The sequence below is a fragment of the Eleginops maclovinus genome, chromosome 24, assembly GCF_036324505.1.
Source record: "Eleginops maclovinus isolate JMC-PN-2008 ecotype Puerto Natales chromosome 24, JC_Emac_rtc_rv5, whole genome shotgun sequence".
NCBI classification, from domain to species: domain Eukaryota; kingdom Metazoa; phylum Chordata; class Actinopteri; order Perciformes; family Eleginopidae; genus Eleginops; species Eleginops maclovinus.
Window position 1 is genome coordinate 3,631,897 of NC_086372.1, and position 24,596 is coordinate 3,656,492.

The following is a 24,596-nucleotide window of genomic DNA, read 5'->3' on the forward strand; positions in this document are numbered from 1 at the left end:
ACAGAGCCTTCACATAACACTGTTCCTTTGCCACAAACTCCAGCTCAACAGGAACCCGTGAAATGTCTTTTGTATGTCTGCACAGCTGTTAATCAGTGAAACAAAGTTCAGACTAGCTCTAACCTTTAAGTTATTTTGAGAGAAAATGTCGTTTCGGTCTGTGCAGAGGTGAGTGGACCTCGGTGGCTTGTCATTATCATTTCCTTGTTGTGAGTCTCATTGATGTGTGATCTCTTGCTACTGCAGGCAGCATTACAGACCCTCCACCAATTATTGTTGCCTTGGCTCATCTGTTGCTGGGGCAACGCACCCGCAGAGGAACGCGAGGCAGCGAGCTCATCTCCGTAGGTAATCTATGGGCAGAAATCATCCGCTGCACAGCTCCACACGATATGCAAAACACATGCAATATCTTCCCCTCGACCTAACACCTGCCTTTCACTGTTCACTTTTCTGCTGGTGCCTTTGTCTCTTCCTCCCCCTTCCATCGCCTAATACCCCACCACCATCTTCTATTTTTTGCTCCCTCCCTTTATATTTCCTGTCCCCTCTCATCTGTCTCCATGAGGCTTCCTATCTTCCTCTCTTTCTCCCTCCGTTTCTACCCCAGCAGGCTGCAGATGGTGCTTAATGGACACAGAACTGAGCGTAACTGCCTCGTGAATAATTTCAAAGGCACAAGGTGAGCCATAGGACAGCTCCATATATGGACACACAGGAAGGTAAGCGTGCACAGAAAGTACAAAATGTAACAAACGTTAACTTTCTACAAATTCATTTCTATCATCATTTGTTCCTCTGAGCGTGTTCTATTGAATTGAAAGATTTGAAAGTTTTCTGAATAAAGTGCCTCTATCTATCTGGCTCAAGGTAGATGTTTATGATGTTGTGTTTGAGGCTAATGAATTCCTGGTTTTAATTCTAGAAGCCAACCTAAGTAAGTATTGCAAAACAATGAAAACAGTTTTTATAGGCATGGAACATAATAATGAAGTACGAGACTTACTAAAGATTCCTTGCATAAACCGCAGCTACAAGGGTATACTAGACTATGTGAAATGCATAGGATGCATTTGTATGCACACAGGCCCACACACAACCTCATGTGGTTTGATTTATTAAATGCTAGATACACAAAATTCAGAAAGGTTGCAGAGTATTTCAAGGTTGAACTGGTAAGTGTAATATAAAGTGGGCTGGCAATATCTGCCTAACAGGGAAGCATCTTAAAGGGGAGGGGTGAATGAAACGAGGTTGGTAACATTTTACTTGAAATGGACTCTGAGGCATAATAGGGACACCGTAACCATTACTACCATTTATTGCTCATCATATATCTAATAGCTGCTGAATGTGTAAAACTTCAGGGACACTCTATTCATGAAGAACACTGATGATGTGGAGCCAGTAAACGCCTTAATCCCTCATCGATTTCACTTATTCAATCTTTAGCAATCATAAAGGAGGACAAAGAGATGAGGAAGGCAGCGACACAATGTTTGCATGTGTAGTTTTTTGCAGATACAGTTCCTGCAATGTAATGTCTAACAACATGTATGGTGATAAGAACTGCATCAGAACTGGGTCGATTTTCAAGTTTCAAGAGCATTATTAAAAATAAGTATCATTTCATTTTGAGAAAAAATCCATCACTTGCCACAGGGCAGACAAAAACCTCTTTGGACCGGCAGCCGTGTATGTCATAGCTGCTGCTGAGAAGCACTAATGGGCCATTTTAAGAGAAAAAAAGGGACAAACGTTATCACCCATCACCATCGCTGCCATATGGCAACGTGCCAGTCCAAATAGCAAATTATAAAGGTATGTCTTTGCAGGTGACATTGTGTGGTAGATGTTGCTGGATAAAAGAGCTTAATTCAAACAAAGTCAAAAAGGAAATCAGACAGAAACATCGATCCTTAGCTGTTTGAGAGTGGCGTCGCCTTTATCTGCGGACTTTGAGAGGGGACGAATGAGCCAGGGCAGGGAGACGGAGGTTCTGAGCCACAAAGTTCCTCAGCTGTTGATTGGACGGACGCAGCACAGCAGAGCGGCTCTGGTGGATGTGGTGCAGATGGGCGGGGGGTCAGAAAGGGTTTTGCCTCTCACCTCGTAGGTCCACTGCACATCTGCTGACTGTAATTAGAGCAGTATCTGTCAGTCATTGTATGTGTTGGATTGGCTGCACTAGTTATCTGTAAGGGAGTGTTGACATCCTTACTTTAACCCTGACAGACATCTACATTTTGGATTCTTCATTTCCTATTCAATCTCTGCCTTCAATTCATGTGTGATCAAGTCTAAACAGAGGGAACTTAGATCAATGAAATGACCATAGGGTTAACTACGAACATACCTGGATGGATAGTGTTGCTCTGTGCTTGCTGTGTGTGTTGGGTGTGAAGTACAGAGTGATGTGGGCTCCAGGAGAACCAACAGGAGGTAACACCCCTGAGGCTGGAGTCACTGTGAACTCACTGCTGCTGCCGGGCAGGAACGCCGCAGTGAACCGCTCTGGCCTCCTACAATGGGTATGTTAGCGACTATCACTAGAAATTTTCCAGGGGATAACAAACCTCATGAGGATCTTCATAATTTGACTTTTAAAGAGCAAGGGACTTCAAGTCCTCTATGACAGTTCTAGTATAAAAAAATGTCTGGAGAGCCACATGGCTACACCTGTTAGAGGTTTGTATTCAATTATAAGAAAACTTGGATGGAATAAAATTCAAGGAAGAAAATTTTGAGTTCACACACACACAGACACACACACACACACACCTGGTGGTGCTGGTCAGATAGAAGCCCACAGCTGATGTCTTGCCTAACTCAGTGGCCTCAGTGATGATGACATCATCCACTTGAGGCTCTGTGCTAATGAGAGAGATGGAAAACTCCCAGATCCTGCCGGACACACACTGCACAGCTAGGACGGCTTGACACCTGGACACACACACACACACACACACACACACACACACACACACACACACACACACACACACACACACACACACACACACACACAATTGTCAATATAAACTACATTTTGCAGATGTGTATATACTATTTTAGAAACTGTTACATTTAAGTTCAATACATGCCATAAAATAGCTGAAACACAACTCTTGTAGATAAATGGAGTGGAAATACATTTGGAAATCATTGGCTAGGTAGTAGTTCTGTCAGAACTGACCTCAAAGTAGATCGGGAATACTGTATAGGTGTCGACGAGCCATATGCTGTGTATGCTGTGTACCTTTATCTAGAGAAACTAAATAAATCTGTATAATGAGCTGCATTAGGCTTTGACTACAAAAAGTTTGCCCTCCATGGCACGCTGATGACTACCCAGATTAAGTCTGCTTTCCGCTCATCGATTGTCTTCAAGTCATTCTTCCACTGCCATTTATCTAGAGGAGTGTAATTTGAGCATTCCTATTTATCTGCAGAAACATGATTAACTAAACTGGGTCTTTAATATTCCCGCTTTCAGCTTCTGATACTTGGTCCGCTCATCTCAGTACCCGCGGCAGAGAAATAACATGTAGATAATGGAAGAGCCTATTAGCGGCACCACACCCCCCGTCATTTCCTCGTGGAGAACTCATTAGCTCTCAGAGGTATTGATTCTTCCAGGGCACGCCTCATTAATGGACTCCGCAGATGAAGATGGAAGCTGATAAATGAACACACTCTTCACTCAGCAGGATGTCACATGCAATGTACAGTAAGGAGGACAGAAGGGGATAGGTGGATTGTGATGAACACCGACAGCATACTACTTATTTGCAAGATAGAATGGATATTTGGTAAGTAACTAGTGTTCATTTCAAGAAAGAAAGGTGGAATAGATAACCTTTGGTGTCCTTGGCCAAAATTATTTACCCCAACTTGCTGTCTATGGCATAGCTAACAGTGTGTGAGTGTGTGTGAATGTTTAAGACTCCTGATGAGCATGTGACACCTTTTATGGCTGCCTATGAATGTGAGAGTGATGACTGTGTGTGGTAAAAGTCCTTTAAGGGTTGCAAAGACACGAAAAGCCTTATATAAATGCACTCCAATTACTTGTAGTGGTAATGTGCCAAGAAGCCGTCAATGAGCCAGCACAGGCAGAGGGAGAAAGAAGACTGCAAGCAAGGTAACATGGATGTAAACAGCCGTTTAAAATCAGCCCTGTAAATGATTTATGAGGAAGGAAATGTTTTCAACACTTCTGCGGGACCTCGAGGATTACACACAATGTGTTTTGGGGATTAACACCTTGTGTAAAATGAACTTTTACTCCACAGGGCACCGTTAAGCTGCAGTGGAGCTGTGACAACATGGGTTGTAACAAGTGACAGAACACCAAACTGAATCCAACTTCAGGTGGCAGAATAAATGTTCTAGTTTTTTTTTTCAAGCAATAAGGATTTTAGATTTCAACCAATAATAATAAGACCGAAAAGGAGGTGGTGACGACAGCTGTGAACACTTACTATAGCTAGGTTTGTTGTTGAAGTTTAATTATGATCATTTTTATAGAGATGCTTTGTAGGGAGGCTGAAGGGGGCGCGCTATTGTTGCCAACTTGGCAGCTTTCTGGCTTTTGGAGCTAGAGCTAAGAGCTTCTTTTCTTGGAAAGGAGTTGGCAACAGTCGGCTGAGTTTTTCATTTTCATAATCTGGCATACTCTTTCTGGCTTTCTCTAATATTACCTAGCCAGACTTTAAAAGTGGTTCATCTAATTGTCAAGGATAAAGTGTGCGTGTGTTTGACAATTCAAATTGAAGAAGTCAAAGAATATCCACATGCTTTTTTCATTGACTGTCATTATAAGTGATTTGAAAAGCAGGATGGAATCCCTGGTGTTGTAAAACCTTAGAATAATAAAATGTGTTTATAGGTCACAGCGAAGTTCAAGAGGCTCATATTTGTCTTCTGTGCCTCTACTTTGACATGTCTACAAGCTTCAATGTTTTTTATTGACCGTTTGTAATAAATGAATGCAGAGGCCACACCCACAAATAGGATGGGAGAAAGAGGAGACTGTACTGTAGAGGGAGAAATACATGAGATAAATGAATGCAGTGTATACTCGCAACGCTTAATGCAAGTGTGTTATCTGCAGAGAGGGAGAGAGGAACCGAATGTGTTTGTATGCCCTCTTTTCTGTTGTGTGTGTGTGAGAAAGTGCTAATACAGTATGTGCTTGTTTTGTTAATCAGACTTATTATTAGCATCCTTTTGTTGTTTCTCCCGTACAGAGGACATGTGCATATTTCTTTCTCTGTTGTGTTTTTCTGTTTGTTTGGGTGCTTTTTAACTTTAGAGGTATTTGTGTGCCGCTCCCAGAGTCTGCAGTATACTCTCCCAGTGTGTGTGTGTGTGTGTTTAGTTCTCTCTGTAAATAGGTGTTGTTGTGTTTGTCTACAGCTCTCTGTTTTCTGTAGGCTTTAATGTGGTGTGAGTTTCTCAAAATGTGCCTGTTTGGATTCTTTTTCTCCATTTGTATTTGTGTGCACAATGGTTTCTCTGAGTGTGCAGCGTGTTTGTTTGCTTTAGCTCGTGATACCAGAGTGGTTTAACAACAGAACGGCAGGATTGAACTCAAAAGCTGCTGCTACAAAAAGACACATTCCCTCTCCTATCTGAATATTTCTCTCAGTGTGTATTTGCTTTTCCTGGGCACTTGTCATTGTGTGTCAGGTGTATTCATGGTTGTCTGTAGAAGTGTTACCTGGATGGCCTGAGGGGAGTGTAGACTGCACTAAGTGAGAGTGTTACGATTCCAGTCTCAGGATCCCTCCTGGCTGCTTCAGCGGAGACAGAGAGGCAATCTTCCACATCTGAGCGCTCTGTTTCAGAGTCTGAACGAACCGTGCACAGGAAGTCTTCTACCATCACCTGGGAAACTATCAGGAGGAAGAAGTGGGAAGAGGGTGATTGAGTTACTGCAAGAAAGACAACTAGAAGAAAGAGAACCATAACAGATTTTGGGAGAAAATGTCTACAGTTTTGTTTAACTTAGTGGTAAGTTCACCTTCCTGTCTTTCCCGGAGTTGATTCCCCGGCACATATCCAGTTAGCAGAACATCCAACTTCCTTTCCAGCTGGCAGCCTGCTTCACAACGGAGCTCGCCAAGCTGAGAGCTCTCCACAGGCAGATCCATGGGAATCCCAAGGAGAGGGTAAGTCCAGCAGATGGTGGACGACTCCTGCTCTGACCTGAAATATTGATTGTCAGTGCATTTTGACTCCGTATAGGGGATCCACTCTGAACCAGAACTCGATGTGAAAACGTGTCAGACATAAAACTAATATAGGATATCTGTGGCAGGCAAGAATCTAATAAAATACCACCAACAGTGTTCAGCAGGTCAGAAATCAGATTACATTGTTGATTTTTATAGAGCCAAGCATACTAGATCCTACACTTATTTACCTGATGACCATACACATTGAATACCCAACTTTTCATATATTATAGTTATGAATTATTGGGCTTTGCCTGCCTTGGTTCCTTCCAAGTAAGATGTGATATTCTTTTTTAAATTCTTATGAGGGGAAGAAGGCGGCGATCAATTCATTTAATGTGGTGAGGAGTTTAAGGACAAACTAAATGCCCTTTTTATGAGAAGCCGACCATTATCGCTTTTTAAGGTGAAAGGTTTTGATGAGCCAGCCTCAGCAAGGAAACCCTGTGCTTGTAGAACAGCCTCCAGGCATGGATTCTGACATTATGAAGACAATAATAAAACACACACACCTGTTCCCTGGGGTGCTGCAGGGCTTCATAGTGATGCAGAGCCAGGCCTGCTGTAGCTCCTTGGAGGTGGGTGCAAACACTACAGGCACATCCAAACTGGCCCCTTCACCGATCTGAAGGCCTGCAGCCAATACAAAAGAAAGTCATCAACATTTACACAAATGTACTGCCCACCAACCAAATGACAAATACATTCAAGCAAACCATATCAGTATCTCACCTTCAGTGTGTCTCAGAGGGATAGAGAAGACGTGTTTGTCTGTAGAAACTTGATGGAAGTTGGAAGCCCCATTTGGGTCCTTATCTAAGTAATATCAATACACACAGAATTATTAACATGTGTGACTGCGACGAGAACACATGTGACAACGTGTCTGTGAGAGAAAGACCAGGACTGATTGTGACCTGTGAGTGTGATATCCACCACGGCCTGGAGCTCAGTGGGGTTTGTAAAGGGAATGGTGATGGAGGCGTTGGAGCCAATCAGGGATGAGATGCTCAGAGGCTCCTTGCTGTCTGGTATAAGGCCACGCCTACTTAACACACACCGTTCCTGAAACTAAAAGAATGACAGATTAACACATAAACAAGAGCAAAAGAAGAAATGACAAAGAAATGGTGTGATGACCTCAAAAATCTAATGGGCTCATCCCAATGGAATCCAAGGACATACATAAAGACAAGCTGAAAACATAATGCCTCCAGCCACAGCGCTGCAGAAGCATTAAGAGAATGAACCCATCCCTGCACCTATCAGTGTGTGTGTATGTATTAGTGTGTGAAGGCAGGGGACAGTGATGTATGAAATTCATTTTCTCTGTGCTTGTGTGTGTATATACACCTCAGGGCAGGTGAAAGCGATTTTTGCTGCGTGGTTCCCCTTTCCGATGGATGAAGGACTAAACCGGACGCCAAGCTGGGTAAGGGAGTGGGGCTCCACAATAAGCTAGAACACACACACACACACACACACACACACACACACACACACACACACACACATACACACACGCATAGGAGCTTTCACAGGGACAGTAAGGGAGGATAAACACACTCCTGCTTAAATCCTTTAAATCACACTGCTGGGCAACTTCGAAGGCAACCCACAGCTTTTCACCCAGATATACAGCAAGTGCTTTCCTTCCTATCGACTTCAAGACTCTCATTTGTTTGAAAAGGTGTAAAGAACAACAACTGGGATGTCAAGTGTTTACTGTATGGTATGCAAAACACATCTATTGAACTTCAAAGAACATCAACTAATACATTTTAATAATTAATTTCCCCAGGGGCAAGGAGACTTCAGATGTATGCTGTGACATAAATCTGCTCTCACATAATGACATGGAACACGGAGCTGATGAAAGTAAAGATGAGGCACAAAGGTGAGTGTTATAGCATGTACTAACAGGACTTCCTGAATCCATTTCCAGTGCGTAGTTTCGGGGGTTACTGTTTGTTACAGTCAACTCCAGAGTCTCTGCTGTTGGGTTAACCAGGGGGATGCGCCACCTGATCCATCTGACACACACACACAAATAAACAGACACAGACACACAGTTTGAACGTTTTATTGGACAGTAGAAGTTATTATTCCTAACCCTCTGCTGGGCATATTAAAGAAGATCACCGTTCCTAGCCAGTAACCTTGCATTTAGATACTGTGTGTCTTAGTGTGTGTTTGCACCTACTTGCCCAGCTGACAGCAGTCCTGTTGTAGCCTGACCAGAGGAGGAAGTGCACAAAGCTCCAACTGATACCAAAACTCCCCCGTCTGCTCTGATTGGAACACCACACTGGCAGAAAACATATACCAACCAAATGCAAATACTATATTTGGACCACATTCACACCAATGCTAAATATGACCAGCAACCCAGCAACTTATTTAATAAACAGAGATCTTCACTTTGAATCCTCAATTGTGTAGAGGAACCTTTTGAACCCCCTTCTCCAACAAACAGTCGGGTCATCTGCAGTGCAGTGTTTCCTACCTGCCTGTGCTCTTCCCCACTGTGCCAGGGGAGAAGGTGGCTTTGTAGGTGAGAGCTTCCCCTGGAGGAATTGAAACCTGGTTGGCTCCACTCAGGTCGTCTCCTTCCAGGTACACATCCAGCCACAGCGGCTCCTCTCTTGGGTTTTTGACAGGGATCTCTATGGCGACTGAGCTCTGTGAAAAACATTTCAAACATGAGGCCTGTTTCCCCTTCTCTGATGTCCTTTTGATCTTAGAGAAGAAGGAAGATTAGGTTTTCCTGTTACAGAGGCCTAAAGCAGAAACACTACCCCACGTCTTCTCTTTTCATTTTCTTTCAAAAAATATTACTTTTGCCTGTCACATATAAACTTCCTCTAAAAAGATGAACACAGTCAAACTGTTTTCTCTACGACGAAGGAGATAAACACCAAACTGAATGATCTGTGGTTCTGATTGTTTACAAGTTCAGCTTTTGATAATACTTCCCAAGTCTGATCAAATGTTCTGATGCAGAGGTTTAAGCATGGTAATTTGCAAGGGTTAGGGTTAGTAAATATCCATTGAAAGGTGCAGGTGTGTTTGCAGAACTTACCTGAGCAACACACTGTACATCTATGAGCTTGATAGGCGCTGCAGGCTTACAAATGATCTCCAGAGAGAAATGCACCTCGTAGCGTCCAGGAACATTTCCTGAATGACACACATATGCATATATCCAGAATAAATGCAAACACTCCAACACACAACGATTTAATGAAGTCTTGTGCAAACTAATGTTTTAATTATAGTGTTTTAAGCTTTCTGAGGTCTAAATGGTTCATTTGCAGTATGGAACAACACTAAGCCTACCTTTAGGCTTGTCTGCCTCCTGCATGTTATACATTTCTGTAAATGACACATTGCCTGCAAGAAAAAGGGATTTGTTTTACTTCTTTTAGTTAGATCTAGTTGATAAGATTAATCAATGCATCGTAATGAGCATGCTGTCCACTCATAGAAGTCTTTATATTTCCTTTATACCATCTTTTTCTACACAATTACTACAACATCACAGAACACAGAGAAACCCCGACATTTGAATAAAGGTGATTAGACTAACATAAAAACAAAGGAAACCAAGAGTGTATTAGTCTGTGTGCATCTGTTTAAGCAAATGCAATAACCTTTGATAAACAAATGAGCTGACATTTGAGCGCAGCTAACTTAAAATATTAACTAATGAACCACAGAGCATTTACAATCACAACATGCAGCGGGGGGGGATCACCTGTTTGTTTTCCCCGTTTCAATGATGACACAGCCAGGGTGTATGGACCGCTTTGACCAGGTTCAATCTCCAGGGAGGGGGGGCCACTTACACCAGAGAGGTCTGTCTCCGCCTACATGAATGTGCATGTACGCAAACCCAGGACAGAGAACAAACATCAGTTTGCATTAGAGTAAACCTTGATAGCAGGTAGCAGTTTGTGTGGATGTTTATTGCTGTGTGCTTGTACCTTGAGAGTGAGTTTGTCCTGGCTGTAGTTGGGGACATTCATCACTGTGTGTGTAGTTTGACCTACTGAGCACTGTAGTAGCACATGGTCCACAGGCAGGGGGTGTTCTCCCTCTCCTCTGAGGGTGAACACGTGCTCAGTACCATTGTGGTCATTATGTAAGGACAGCTTGCCCTGTGAGTTTGAGTAAAGTCCAAGCACACAAACTGCTGCTCAGTTTTTGTGTGCGCATGCAAAAGAACAATGGCAGGTTAGCTGCACTCAAGAAGCATTCTCACTGACACATGAAGCTCAGTTACAATTAAAGAAATATCTGTCACACTCTCAGAGCCTGAGAGAGATGATGTTGACCCCAGAGGAAGCTTAAAATCCCAGATATGATCCTAACAGACACACATGACGGACAGTGTGCTGCTGTTTGAGTCATCGAGGATAATTCTAGCACTCAAGCTGACTGTTCCCTGAGAGAATGGAGCAGAGCGGGCTAATAAGAACAAAGGCCAAATAGGAGGCTTTGGTGGATGAGCAATGGTGGCAAGGGATTTGAAAGTGGGCTTTTCACCTAAGCATTGATGCTTGATTTATCCTGAATACATTCCATCTCATAGCTACCACAATGTAACAATTTCAGTGTGTGTTAAATAACAATACAACAAAGCAGACGAGCAAAAAACACAATGAGAAGAAGCAATGAAAACAAATACAAGAAAGGCATTACCGTGACAATGCATCGTGCAGAAGGGTGAAAGGTGAGGGGGTAGCAGGCTCTGGTACCTGCTGGCACATTCAAAACCTTTGGGCCAGAAAATCCTTCTCCGTACACATCAGCCTGCATTCTCCAGTCGTGGTGGGTCTCATTATGCTGCGAGAAACCAATAGGAATGATTATTTGACTCAAACATACCATCATTAAAGATTAAAAAGCTATCATTATGACATTTTCTATTTTTCTGACCTAAAACTTTGAATATGTTAGTTTTAGTCCAGTTATAAAAATTACAAATATATAGTTATACATTTCACACATTGCTGTTTGGTTGCTTTCTATGACTCACAGAAATTAGCATGAAATCGCTATATATATATGAGAGGCCAAACACTGAATTTACACATGAAAAACCTCTCTCACCAGTGGTATGTCTTGTGTGACTGAACTGTGAGCAGGTGAACTGAAGTCCAAGTGGACGGATCCATCCTGTGGTCACAGATGAGATGTTTTTATTAACATTATCCATAAATCAATACACCAAACATACCATGTACAGGTTAACTAGGCTCTGATATCAGCTGATCTTCACCTGTGAAGTAACCTCTGCCTCAAGCACATAGACCCGGGTATCACACCAGGACCTCAGGATCACCTGACAGGTAAACTGCCCCACGCAGTCCGCCTGGAAACGTACTGGGATGTCTACACAGCCACAATCTAATGACCAGAAACAAGATGTTGACAATTAAAGGAGTAGGGTCAACTTTTTCACCTCAACATGTCTCTTTCTCATGCCTTCCATGACATCTACTCACATATCATTCACACAACAGCAAATCCTGTATGTTCTTGTGAGTGTGTACCTGCAGGATTCTCCCATGGTGTTCTGGCGTCTTCTCTTACAGGTACTGTAACAGCACTGGGTAAAGTAAAATTTTGTGGCAAGGAAACCTCCACGCTGAATTCTACTTCTTTACCTTGGGGAACACATCTGAAGAGTTGGGCCTAAGAGAGAAGAGGGACAGAAAGTAAAATATGGACAACAGGGAAAACATTTCAGTCCTGAGTGGAATCCCCTGTGCATAACTAGCTAGCCAACAACCATACAGATTTATTCTAAAGCCTAAATCTGCATTAGAGTGAGTATATGTGTTGTTTGGAGAGCTTACGTACAGCAGTGGACGCCTTCACGGTGCTGCTATGCAGTGTGTGTGTAATCATGCGCCTCCTGTATTCATCAGCGCTCATGCTTCTCTGACCCCAGAAAGCCAGAGCTTGCTCCCGGGCCATATTGATCAGAGGCACACGCAGCAACTCCTCACACACCTGGCCCACTTTGCAGTGTAGGCTGAGTACTGACACTAACACAGCTGGGTCTGTTGGTGGAAAAAAACAGTGAAGTTATTGGATCAGCCAGTCATATTGAGGTGATAAAGATTAACTGATTATATTACTACAACACAAATGATAGGGCCATAACGATATGATGCCTGAGGAAAGGGTTAAATGATTCAATGATCTTTGATGTCAGTTTAGACGGGTAATGTTTAAAACGGTTCATGAAAAAACAGGTAATATCATGTAGTTTAACTCTGATAGTGCCATGATACTCTACAGTATTTTACAAGCAATATTATGGAGACGGGTAGCCTACCGGAGTTGCTGGGAATGGAAACTATGTTAGCACTGGGCCTAGCGGTAAGAGGGGAGGGAAGAGGCCACTCTGCTGTAGCCTCAATGAAGTACACCATATCTCCCACCTAGAACCCAAAGACACAGACAGTGGGAGGGAGAAATGAGGGTTAGTTACACTAGTCTCCCCTTATAATAAAACGTGATTATCTAAGTTATACCTTTGTTTTTATTGTACTTGTGTCTTTTCTAAAACTTTGAATTCACTATTCTGCTCTTATTCACTATAGCTATACTTTCCTTGCAAGGAGTTACCCTTACTCAAAACTAGACACTTTATTTAATGAGGTATTACAGTTTTTGTAAAACTGCAATGGAAGCAAAATGACAAACAGAATACAGAATATAACCAATGCAAACAACAAAGGCACATCAGCTGAAAACAGACAATTATGAGTTGAATGTGCAAGCAGTGCTAGCTTAAAGCTTACGGCTATGCTAGCAATTACTTGACTCCCTCCTTAATGTTTAGCAAATCAAAAAACAGCTGCTATATTCTGCTCATGAAGGCTCTTATTTTATTACTGTAAATGGTCCCTTTACAAGTCCATAAATTCAGAGTTCCTAGTTGTATTCAATTTCAAAAATCATTTTATAGGCAACCTATTTATTAAAATCTATTTAAGGGAATAGACACACATGACACGGACACTGACCTGTGGGCAACCCAGCAGCACAGAGCAGTACTTGGTGCCCGGGAAGAAGGGCAGGTAGTGGATCTTCAGAGTGTCTGCTTGGCCAGGCTTCAGACAAACACTCCTCAGTGCACTCAGGAACTCACTGCCTGTACCATCTGTGCATACACACAAACTTAAATGGACCACCAGCAAAAAGACGTGAATAAAGTTGTATACTCACACAAGCATAAACAGTGATTAAGGAGCATGTGTTTGTACTCACTGAAGTCTGAACCCATCCTTTCCATCTCGTCCCCGCAGCTCTTGTCTGAAGTCTTCTTCTTTATACTGAAAGACAGCGGAGGAGGGAAGAAAGTCATAATCATTCATAGTCTCTGGACATCAGAATACAGAACCTGATTCAGCTGCACCAGACATGAACTCAGTTCTATTTCAAATCCTCGTAGTCGACTCCTGATTAGGAGTACGAAGTGGAATGTTGAAGCTTTGAAGATGTCTCAGGTGGGGAGGGATGCATACTAACAAGCTTTCATAATGACAACCCGGTGCTCTCCTGAGGAGTAACCTCATACTGTACCTCTCCTTACCTTTATCTAGCTTCTGAAGCCCTGAGCAGCAGGAGAAACACCCTGTCTTTTTGCTAAATAAGCTAGTTTGATAAGCTACTGTAGCACCACTATGTAAAAAAAGAGTTTATGTGTGATGAGTTTTGAAAAGGAGCAAGAGACTGCTTAAGACACGGCATGCTACAGCGTTTGAATTCTCCGTGTTTGCTTGTATTGAGACCATACCAACCATTAATTGTTATTCATTCTTCAACTAAAACTTTTAGTAATGTTTCCATATGTATCTCAAACAGAAACAGGTGAACATAGGATTGCAAAAACCTGTATAGTATTGCGGCAACAGTAAATCAGCCTGTGGAATTTAGGAATTATATTTGATTTCCTGTCAATAATTGTAATGCTGTTACCCTTACACAGAGCCAGGCTACTGTTCCTTTCTAAGTCTTAATGCTAGGCTAGTCTACCAGGCTGCTGGTTGTGCCTCACGTTTCATCTGCACTGTCTCTGTGCTGTAGTAACGCTGTAAATGTCCCTGCTGTGGGAACAATAAAGGATTTCTGTCGCATAGATCTTCTTATCCAGCTCTCAGCAAGAAAGATGAAAGCTGTCAAACTTCTCTTTTACTGTGTGTGTACTAAGTGTCTATACAGTATGCCAGTCTTATACTGTGTGTGTAACAATGTGTGTGTTACTTGGTTTTAGAGGAGGCTTTTTCAACGTTGCTGTTCTTTTTCTTTTCAGGCTCCACAGGATTGAATAGAGATTCCACCAGCCCCACCCTAAGCACACAGACACACACACACACACACACACACACACACACACACACACACACACAGACACACACACACACACACACACACACACACACACACACACACACACACACACACACAATGAAATCAGGTTTGAATAAAGCAATACAACACAAACAGACACACATACCAAATGTAATCACAGTAACAGTATTTTAAACCTGGCTAAATATAACCTATGTTACCTGGACAGACCCTTCAAAATGTTAGCATAAAATGTCATAAATAGAGTATATGCGTGATGAGGACCTTTTTGATACTGTCTATGCATGTGGGCATGGACATACGACACCTACCTGAACGTAGCTTCTTCTTTGAAAGGGTTCTTTATGGGCACTCGGATCACTTTCAGCTGGTAGCATGGAGACTTGCACTTCACAGTGTTCTAGTCAGAGACAGTACAGCAGCAGCATCTCTGTAACAGCCAGCCCTCAAACACACACTGATTTACAAATTACTGAGATGTGATTCAGTCAAACACACAGATGATCAGCCAACTACCAACACATCAGAATATGACCCTTGAAGACAACTATGGCACTGCGAATGTGCATGGAACTAACTGTGGGTGTGATATGGCTGACGTGGGTCTTCAGATTGAAGGCAAGGGTGCTGCTGCTTAGGCCAGAAGGAGAGCTGGAGATGAGCAGGAGGACTGCCTCCATCGGCTGAATGAAGGAGCAGCTGAACTGCACGGCCAGTTCAGCGCTCGCCCTGTGAAATGACCGCGGAAAATATCGGATCATTTTCTGTTTTATGTGAAGCAGAATACACTCACGCAGTCATTTTACAACTCAATTATTTGATCGTAAAACCTCCCATTTGCAGGTTATGACAGTAATCAATTAAGAGATTGTAATACTATGATTCTATTGAAACCAAAGTTTTGATTCAAAATGAGTTTCAGGACATTCTAATGAGCGACAGCCTCAAGGCAAAAGCAATTTCACTCTACTTGGTTTGAGCTGGATAAGTATACAGGGGTTTCCTTTTTTTCTGCAGGGCACAAGTGTTGACAACATTTATTTCAAGGAAGTATGACTGATGGAAGGAGACTGATTTAAGTTTGGTTTAAGTCCTCTGTCACAAGAGGTTCCTCTCAAGTCAACTTTTATCTTTGTTACGCAAAATCAGAACAGAATTGATTCAAGATACTGTAAAAAGAGGACCTAGTTTCATGCAAATTAGGACTGTGAAAAGGCAGTGTATAGTGATTTAAATGTTTCCGATAACATACTGTGGAGGAACGGTTACAGTAGATCCATTAGGGAGGGAGAAGAGATGGGCATCCTCTCCGAAAATGAAGACCTGGTATTTGATCGGCTCAGATGAGGGGCTTGTGAGACGCACCTGCAGCTCAAAAACACACACAGAGAAACAGCTTGTTTTTGGTACACAAAAGCACATCCACAAAAAAACAAATGGTGCTGCCAGGAAACAAATCCATCTTCCTTAGAGGCAAACTGACGTCTACTTTTGTTAGTCTTGTAATGTGGCTTAACTTGACAATGTGGATCATTACCCAAATGTATATTTGCCTATGTTTTTAATCCTGTTAGTGTGTGTCTATAATCTCATTAGATGTATGTGTGTGTCTATAATCCTGTTAATGGGTGTCTGTTAGTCATTACCTGTCTGGGAGCTTATTATCCAAGCCATTTGCAGTTTCACCGTGCGCATTTATATGATTTACAAGGCATGCAGTTCAATTTTTATGTAGCCGTCTTCTCAGTGTTTGTAATTTACCTGTTTCCTTAAAGTGCTGTGCAGGCCTCCTGAAAGAGTGATGGTCTGCAGTGGCAGGTACTGAGGCAGCCTCTCATACAGGTGAACACACAGCATTAACATCTGCACTGGATTAGGGTCGGACAAATCTATGGGCTGAACACATTACACACACACACTCACACACTCAGATATAGGGACACACAAACACAAAGGAAGTGCTTCCTCATCTCTGACCCAATCAACGTGATCTATTGAACATCTCCAGTTCTGTTAACAAGTCATAAATTAAGGCAATTAATGCAGTAGTTAGCTAATATTTCTCTGTCAAGTTTGCTTTGATTAACAATGTGGATGATATTAATCAAATATGTCCGCCAGTATTTAGACATACATGGATTCAAGTCAATGAATTTGCAGTGAAGTGCATTGAGCTTAACACAAATAAATGTGCCTTTACTTGGGATGAAGTATAGGCTGATTACTTTTAACATTTACCTGAACATCTAGGTTGAGAGAGAGTGCTGTTAAAGCCTGGGCTACTATGATGTTGTTGTGAAGGGTCTGCTCCAGGCTGTTGGTTGTGGTGTACATCCTCCGGAGGCTGGAGATCTAATCAGGAACACAGCAGGTAGGAGAGAATAAAAGACTAATGCTAAGGTTTATCTGTGACTCCACGTTTCAGTGTGATCTCTTTTTTTTCATTTAGTTTCCCGTACACATAATTAGGTTGCATTCAGTTCTCTATTTTGACCTATTGCTTTAACAGACTGTTTCCAATTTCAAATCCCATCCTTCCCTGTTAAATTGATCACAGAGTCCCTTAAAGTCATAACCACTCATCCCTCACACTGTAATGAACAGACGCATGCACACACACTGACCAGAAACGGGCAGTAGGCAGCAAGCAGAGCGGCTAGCACCAGTCCATCTTTTAAGTCCAGTTCAAAATTCACTATCCAGCGTGCTGATGGGACGCCAACTGCAAACCATCCCCATGCAGGAATGACCCATTAATCAGTCATTTGTATAAAAGCATCAAAAAGTACAGACACACATTTGAGTTCAAACCGTTTGCAATAAACTCTTTTTAAATCGTACATGTTCTGGGTCTTACCTGTTCCCCACACGGTCTTCCTCATGCTCTTGTAATGCATGTTGAGCCACGAGAGCAGCTCGAGCTCGTAGAGTGAATAGATGTTACTGGCCAGTGGCTGTGAGCTCACAGGGAGGATTCCATCTATGTCCTCAGGGTTCAGATATACGTTTGTACCCCTCTCTGACACACGACACAACACAAGCACCTGAGGTGCAGAGGAATATTCAACACTGGTGTTTAACAGGATGCAATTGACATTTTTCAACATAACATAGTTGTAATAAACATCATCCGGAAAGATGAGTCTGAAAAAACTTTTCACCTTGTATATTTGCAGCAACACGTCAGTCCATGATCGTTTGCTCAGAGACTCGTAGTCCACACTGCTGTAGTCCAAACCATGACCTTCCTCATTTGACTGAGAGAAAAAGACATATGCATGCAGCTTTAAATAGTGTTATTGTTGGCAAAGAAGCATCCATAAAGGTTTTATGTCTCCTTATTTGCAGATGTGTGACTGCATCTGTACCTGCAGGGAGCACCAGTGTTTGAACTCCTGCACGTCTAGCAGGAACTCTGGTCTGATGTGACAAAGGCAGGCTCCCTGCACCCTGTACACAGAATTAAAATGAACATTAAACATTAACAGTAGCCCCAAAACTTTTCCAAAATGTCCATAACATAAATGTTCCTCACTGCTTTATCTGGATATGACAAAACATTAAAGCGAGAAACCATATTACTTGCACTCTATTTGACCACCACAGTCTATGTTATCCAATGTGCAACATGCAAGCTGCAATCAGAAACATGAGACAATCTACTAATCACAACTCAAGACAAATTGGGAGCCAAGTCAGGAGCATAGCAGCATGGTATCTGTGTGTAAGGCCTACCTGAGAAAAGTGAGCATAGCTTCATGCTGTTGCAGCAGCTGATGGGTGCACTGGTCTATATCACTGGAAAACATCTGACACCGTGGAATACCAGGGATCTGTTTGCCAGTCAGGTGATGAAGCATGCCCACTACAGACCTGAACACACAAATGCAACAGTTATGAGCCTTGTGTCTGGAGCCAGATCAATGCCAACTGATGCAACACGACATTCAAACTCCAACACCAGAACCATCTACAGTATTCATTGACCCATACCGAGTCTTTAAATAAATAAAAGGACGACAAACCAGAGTAGAATACCCGTTGCCATCAATGGTTCAAGTATGATACATTTGAGACTTTTAGGGCATCAAACTACAAAAATGTTATCTCACACACACACACACACACACACACACACACACACACCTGGAGTCTTTATTTTGACTGACACGATAAGTCCGTCCACTGGAAGGATTTCTTTGCATTTTTGACACGACTCTGTTGGGAGAAGCAAGGCATTCATTTTAAATAAACCAAAAAGTGAAAGTAAAAACAGACTCCCAAGCAAAACAATTGGGAAACTCTCGGGTATACCTTCTGAGGCTGTGTGGCACAGAGATAGGGTTTGGTCCACTCGGCCATCCAAACAGGCTAAACCACCTCTCCACAGCCAATAATACATTCTGGTGATATAGCCCTTCCTCAGAGTCGGCAGCAGGGAATTCTGGGTTGCCGAGATTGATTGGGGTGTCTCTGTGAGGACAGACGTCCGTATTCCTGCTGGTCTGGCCGCTCAGACTGTCACTGTTGGGAAAGGAATCTGTCCAGGAAAGCACACACACACACACACACACACACACACACACACACACACACAATAGTCTGAGTAAAACACTCCACACACACGCAAACTATTACAAATGAAACACATTTACGTAGTACATTTAATATGCTCACCCGAGGATGTCTTCTTGTTTGTTGCGCTGTTGTGATCAAAGGATGAGGAGGATGAGGATGTCGGACCAGAGGCAGGACTTGGTGTGTGATAGCGCTGAAGGATCGCCTCAACACCTGTGGTTCCTAAATGGCAGTCACATATTCAAAACCAAACAGATAAAAGGAGAAAGATTATGGGTAGGAAGATGTGATAGTTTTCAGGATAAAAGGTTTGGATTAAGTTTTCAAACGGTTTTGAATTCTCTCTCAAACCTGTAGCTATTTTGTTGACGTTCTGTAGATAAACTAAACAGAAACTCATTTGCATTACAAGCCAGCACTGGCTGTTCTTTAAGTGCTGTCGTTTACATTTTGAAGCTACTAATGTGGTAATTATAAGTATCCACATAAAAAGTGTGATTTCTTTATTGCTTAAGCACTCACTGACAGTTAACTCAACCAATAGAACTTTTTTGAGGTCTGCTCCTTAATTCTACTCATACTTAGTGTAATGGATGTGTATGTACAGTACCAGTCTTGAGAACTATCTGTTGCTCAGAGCGGTGCAGAGCCATGTAGGGCCAGACTGTCAACACACAGTTGTCAGCGATAGCAAACAGCTTAACCTTGAACCTGGCAGCAGAAAGAAAAGAAAATAAATGAAGTGAAATGTTTTGCAACAATGCAATGAGTCCCTCTTAGTGCGGGGGAGAAGAAAACCGATAGAAAAATGAAGGCTCACGCAAATAAGAAAAGTATTGTACCTTTTTTGAGGATGGGTTGCGAGAAGGAGGAAGGAAAAGTGTAGGCAGAAATATAACGAGACAAGGAAACTAAGGGTTGATGTTTAAGAATAATCAGGAACCTGTTGTGCAGGTGGTCACTGAAGGTGACGGTTGTGCTGACGGACAGAGGGGTTGCGGAGCAGAAGGACACGGTGCAGATCAGAGGGGTCACGTTGGCCTCCTGGTTCTGCATGCCTACAAGCTGTCTCTATGGTTGCAGACAAAGTTGTCATCATTATCGGGTTTTGTTGAGTTTTTTTAAATGTATCTTCCTCTTTGTGTCTTGTCTGGTGTCACAGCCTGTGTTGGCCCTGTGTGTCTGATTGTCTCATTGTGATCACCTGTTGCCCTTGTGTTTCTCCTCCCCTCCCCAGCTGTGTCTTGTCTTGTGATAAGTCCCTGTGCTCGCTTTTAGTTGAGACCTATTTTGATTGTATTTTTTACTGCACTTGGGTCCTATTTTCCCCCCACCTGACAAAAATGGGAAGTGAGGGTGGAATTTGCAGGCCGGAAAAAAATCAGTATCACTTGTCATACAAATCTAGTTTTTGTCATCTAATCACTGGATGCATTTGAGACGGATCAAACTTGGGTTTTGGTCAAGCTGTTACCAAATGTTATGGTTTTAGGACAGCGCGTGAAAATACTGTTAAGAGCCTAATTACGCAGAAACACAATGTGTGAAAGAAAAGTGCAGATAAATGCTGCCATGGTAGATGTATTACACATCTTATATGCTCAGTTGGAACTTACATCATTAAGATAACAACGTTGAGAGTGACACCATTTCCATTTAGAGTAGTAATTTGCCGGCTCGTCCATGAAAATGAACTGGACGAATTGCATTCACTCATTTTAACTGCCGTTGTGTCAATATCTTCTCGGTGGGTAGGAAACATTGCTGATACCATAAATCCTCATAAATACACAAACCAATGCACTAAACAACCATGCCCTTTTCATGTGAGATGTTTAAATAATCCACAGCACTATACCTGATCATGTTTTTGTGCAGGGATGTTGCTACCCTCTGGAAAGATGATAGTAACAGGCTTTATCTTTGTCCCATCCTCCAGTACGACCTCATCGACTTCAGCTGATACCATGGTTCCACTTAAAAGGTGAGCAGACAATGGATATGTAGAAGAAGAAATTCAATTTGCAATATTATAAGCAAACTGTGTTCTAGGGATCTGGGTCAGAAAATGCTGGCTGTAGTGTAATAATTTAACCACATAGCTGTCCAGTCTGAAATCTGCACAATGTAATTCACTGAGGGATGAGGATTATGTGGCTGGCTTACAATGACAGCAGAATCCAACATGAGTGCAGACCTGCCAGCTAATGAGTCCTGGCCTGATTGATAAAAATCCCACAGATATGAATAATAAAGTCAGTTTATGGGTGGCTGTTTTTCCTCTGGATTCATTTAGCTCCAATGGCTGAACACAGCTGTTGAATTGACACAAGCTGGACGAAAGTAATTACAATGAAAAGCTAAACATGTTATTGCTCTACTTACCCAAAAACAGAATGACTATAATTGTTATTACAAAACAGCTCTCATGACCCGCATAATGAAAAGTGAGGCATTGATCAAATGGGACAGTTACTGGAACACAATTGGGCCTGGGAGAAACGAAAACAGTGTGAGTGTGTGTGTAAAACAACCTGGGATATCCTGAGGCCAGCAGGGTGAGTGTGGCAGTTGCACTGCTTTCTAGGGGTACAGGTGTGAGGAGGATTCGAGGGGGGTGGATTTTTATACAAGGAAGCTGGAGGGTAATAGTGATGGACAGCTCTCTGTGTGCTTGATGTCCCTTGTCTACTCCCACCCCCTCCCCTCCCTCCTCTTCCAGGTAAATAGGGAGGGACAGTTTGGTCACTCTGCCAGGCCCTAGATAGAAATAAGAACACACAGGTCAAACAGTGCTGACTAAAGTTAGATTACAATGACATGACTATGTCTGAGAGACAGAGAGAGGAAGCAGAAAGCGAATCCATCATAATGTGTGTGTGTGTGTGTGTGTGTGTGTGTGTGTGTGTGTGTGTGTGTGTGTGTGTGTGTGTGTGTGTGTGTGTGTGTGTGTGTGTGTGTGTGTGTGTGTGTGTGTATAATCGTTTCTGACCTGTTGTGATGGCCTCAGGGTGGATGCTGACCGTCAAGCAGATGGACTGACCAGGCCCCAGACTGCCTGATGATGGACACACCAAACACAGCTCCCCATCTCTCCTTTGCTCTGTTGGTACTGCTATAGCTCCGCTGTCAAACCACCACGTCACATGTTTCCCCACACACCTGCGCCAAAACGGACTCTCTTCACCCGCTGCTTTCAGCTCCACAGTCTGCGGAGGGAAAGAGGTTAGAATTAGGAGATTCAGTAACAAAGTGATAAAGTAACTGCAGATCGATCCATGTTCATACCTTAGTGTTAGCATCAGACTGTGTAGCCAGGGTTTCCACTTGGAACTCTAGGCTGGAGGGGGACATTTCCAGAGGGGCGTACAGTTCTAGAACACAAAATCCTTACATTATGCTACAGGAAGACAGTGTAATACGTGACAGTTGTCTTGTTCACATGCAATTTGAAATTATACTCCACTCTGAGGACCCCACCTGTGGCCTGTATGCGCAGTGACCGTTGTGTCGCCATGGTGACAGACTGGGGACGGGGTTTGACGACATGCTTCCTGCTGCCAGCTGACAGCGAGGAGGAGGTGGATAAGGAGGATGGAGTGGAGAGAGGAGATAGAGAAGCAGTGGGCCATCTCAGCCCATTCACTATCAACGGCAGGTCAAAGTCATAGCATGCCGCCTGCAGGAAGAAATGTTCCTTCAGGACCTCCTCTTCAATATTTCACTTTTACAAAAAGAATATTTAAAGCTATGAGATGAGCGAGAGCATGATCAGTAATTGACCGCTCGCTAAGCCCTGACCTTATTAGTTCAGGTTGTTATGCCTGTCATGATTGCTATATTTTCTGGAGCACAAGTTCCACTCCATTTCAATTATGCAAATTTGAATCAAGGGCTCTGTGCAGGACATATACAAATGATTCCCAAGTACTAACAGCAGCAGACCTAAACAACTCAGTAATTGTCAATAGGCTATGATTGGACAGCCTCTGGGGGTTTAGATTCACAATCATTTCATGGGTGTTAAATCGTGCAATTGAGCTTGGTGCTTTATGTACTGGAAGTTTACCTGGGTTGGGGAGAAGACAAGGGAACAGTCCACTGTCTGGTTGCTTTGGAGCTCCACAATACTAACACCTGGCTCCTTCTCTGCACATGAAAACGCACAAAAACAAAACCCTAAACAAACCCAAAACCATTTTTTGTCTTTCTAAATGCTGAATTGTGTTTGTAAATTAGTACCTTCTGAAGGCTTGGGTGAACTCAGAGAGAAGTCAGAGTATTCTGCCAGGTCAAAGGTAACCTGGGCTAAGGCTGATGATTGGTTTGTGAGAGTGAACGGTATTGCTCTCTGAAACCCAGTATAGACCCCATGAAACTGGAAATCTGACTGGAAACAGGTAACAGGGACAAGCAGAAGTAAATGATATACAACAATAAAAATGTGATGAAGAGAAGGGGACATCAGTAACTTTAACAGGAGCTGTACAAAAGCAGAATATCCTTCAGTCCTTCCAATATTTAACCTGGAAAATGCATGACCTTTCAGTTATTTTACAGTATCCTTTCTTCTCATTTCATATACATCTATATGGTTCTCTGTTTATTGTAATATTACCTCACCTTGCATTTATGTAGATCCATTGTGCAGTTTGTGTACATACTAACAAAAAGAGGACTGATTTTTATTCCCTAGTTTTAAGGAACAGTGGGCTACAAACAGAGATTAAAAAGGTCTTGAAAATACTCCCTTATCAGTCAGAAAAGCTGGAAAATCATCAAAGCACTACACAGACACACTAACCTGGAACAACATGGCCTTGAAAAGGAGCATATTAATTAGTAACTTCATGGCAGCCCCAAAAACAACAACAGTTTAAGTGGTGACCTACATGAAGATAGTATTTACAACTAAAAGCATGTCTGCTAGTCCAGCGCACAAAGACACACAGCCTGGTGCAAAAGGAAAAAAACTCTCTTGATTATAACAATCTCTGGAAAGACACTGACACTCCTTGAACATTTACTCAAGTGAACTGGCACATATAGTCAGTCACACACACACACACACACACACACACACACACACACACACACACACACACACACACACACACACACACACACACACACACACACACACACACACACACACACACACACTGAAACTTACCACATTAATGTCTACATTTGGAGGCTCCACGAATCCACCCACTCTGAGCTCAATGGACTTCATGTTCCTCAGAGCTATCTGTAACACACACACACACACACACACACTCACACGCTTAGTTGTGTACATTAATTCTACTGTTAATTGCTCACACACACACAGACCCACACACACACAGGGCATTTCTTCAGGACATGAATATAAAGAGCCTT

The 24,596-nt window shown here is 42.6% G+C and overlaps 1 protein-coding gene across 1 annotated transcript in view; it reads right to left on the reverse strand.

Annotated features, from left to right (window-relative positions):
• Positions 1 to 1,101: 1,101 nt before the first annotated feature.
• LOC134860939 (cilia and flagella-associated protein 47-like) overlaps positions 1,102 to 24,596 on the reverse strand; it is a 29,941-nt gene continuing 6,446 nt past the window's right edge. Inside the window, 49 exon segments of the mRNA XM_063877820.1 lie at positions 1,102 to 2,059; positions 2,062 to 2,136; positions 2,357 to 2,522; positions 2,782 to 2,943; positions 5,726 to 5,900; positions 6,029 to 6,213; positions 6,755 to 6,875; positions 6,975 to 7,058; positions 7,160 to 7,313; positions 7,596 to 7,700; positions 8,164 to 8,275; positions 8,446 to 8,550; positions 8,749 to 8,924; positions 9,325 to 9,422; positions 9,582 to 9,635; positions 10,000 to 10,111; positions 10,229 to 10,402; positions 10,947 to 11,090; positions 11,358 to 11,423; positions 11,527 to 11,654; positions 11,801 to 11,942; positions 12,111 to 12,313; positions 12,592 to 12,697; positions 13,286 to 13,422; positions 13,530 to 13,594; positions 14,526 to 14,612; positions 14,945 to 15,033; positions 15,212 to 15,362; positions 15,886 to 15,998; positions 16,395 to 16,529; positions 16,872 to 16,985; positions 17,258 to 17,355; positions 17,491 to 17,677; positions 17,795 to 17,890; positions 18,002 to 18,083; positions 18,369 to 18,506; positions 18,780 to 18,851; positions 18,948 to 19,173; positions 19,311 to 19,433; positions 19,822 to 19,922; positions 20,155 to 20,282; positions 21,070 to 21,187; positions 21,746 to 21,971; positions 22,204 to 22,420; positions 22,500 to 22,585; positions 22,692 to 22,890; positions 23,281 to 23,360; positions 23,454 to 23,601; positions 24,385 to 24,462. Coding sequence (XP_063733890.1) covers positions 1,946 to 2,059; positions 2,062 to 2,136; positions 2,357 to 2,522; positions 2,782 to 2,943; positions 5,726 to 5,900; positions 6,029 to 6,213; positions 6,755 to 6,875; positions 6,975 to 7,058; positions 7,160 to 7,313; positions 7,596 to 7,700; positions 8,164 to 8,275; positions 8,446 to 8,550; positions 8,749 to 8,924; positions 9,325 to 9,422; positions 9,582 to 9,635; positions 10,000 to 10,111; positions 10,229 to 10,402; positions 10,947 to 11,090; positions 11,358 to 11,423; positions 11,527 to 11,654; positions 11,801 to 11,942; positions 12,111 to 12,313; positions 12,592 to 12,697; positions 13,286 to 13,422; positions 13,530 to 13,594; positions 14,526 to 14,612; positions 14,945 to 15,033; positions 15,212 to 15,362; positions 15,886 to 15,998; positions 16,395 to 16,529; positions 16,872 to 16,985; positions 17,258 to 17,355; positions 17,491 to 17,677; positions 17,795 to 17,890; positions 18,002 to 18,083; positions 18,369 to 18,506; positions 18,780 to 18,851; positions 18,948 to 19,173; positions 19,311 to 19,433; positions 19,822 to 19,922; positions 20,155 to 20,282; positions 21,070 to 21,187; positions 21,746 to 21,971; positions 22,204 to 22,420; positions 22,500 to 22,585; positions 22,692 to 22,890; positions 23,281 to 23,360; positions 23,454 to 23,601; positions 24,385 to 24,462 — 6,255 coding nt within the window. The 3' untranslated portion in view covers positions 1,102 to 1,945.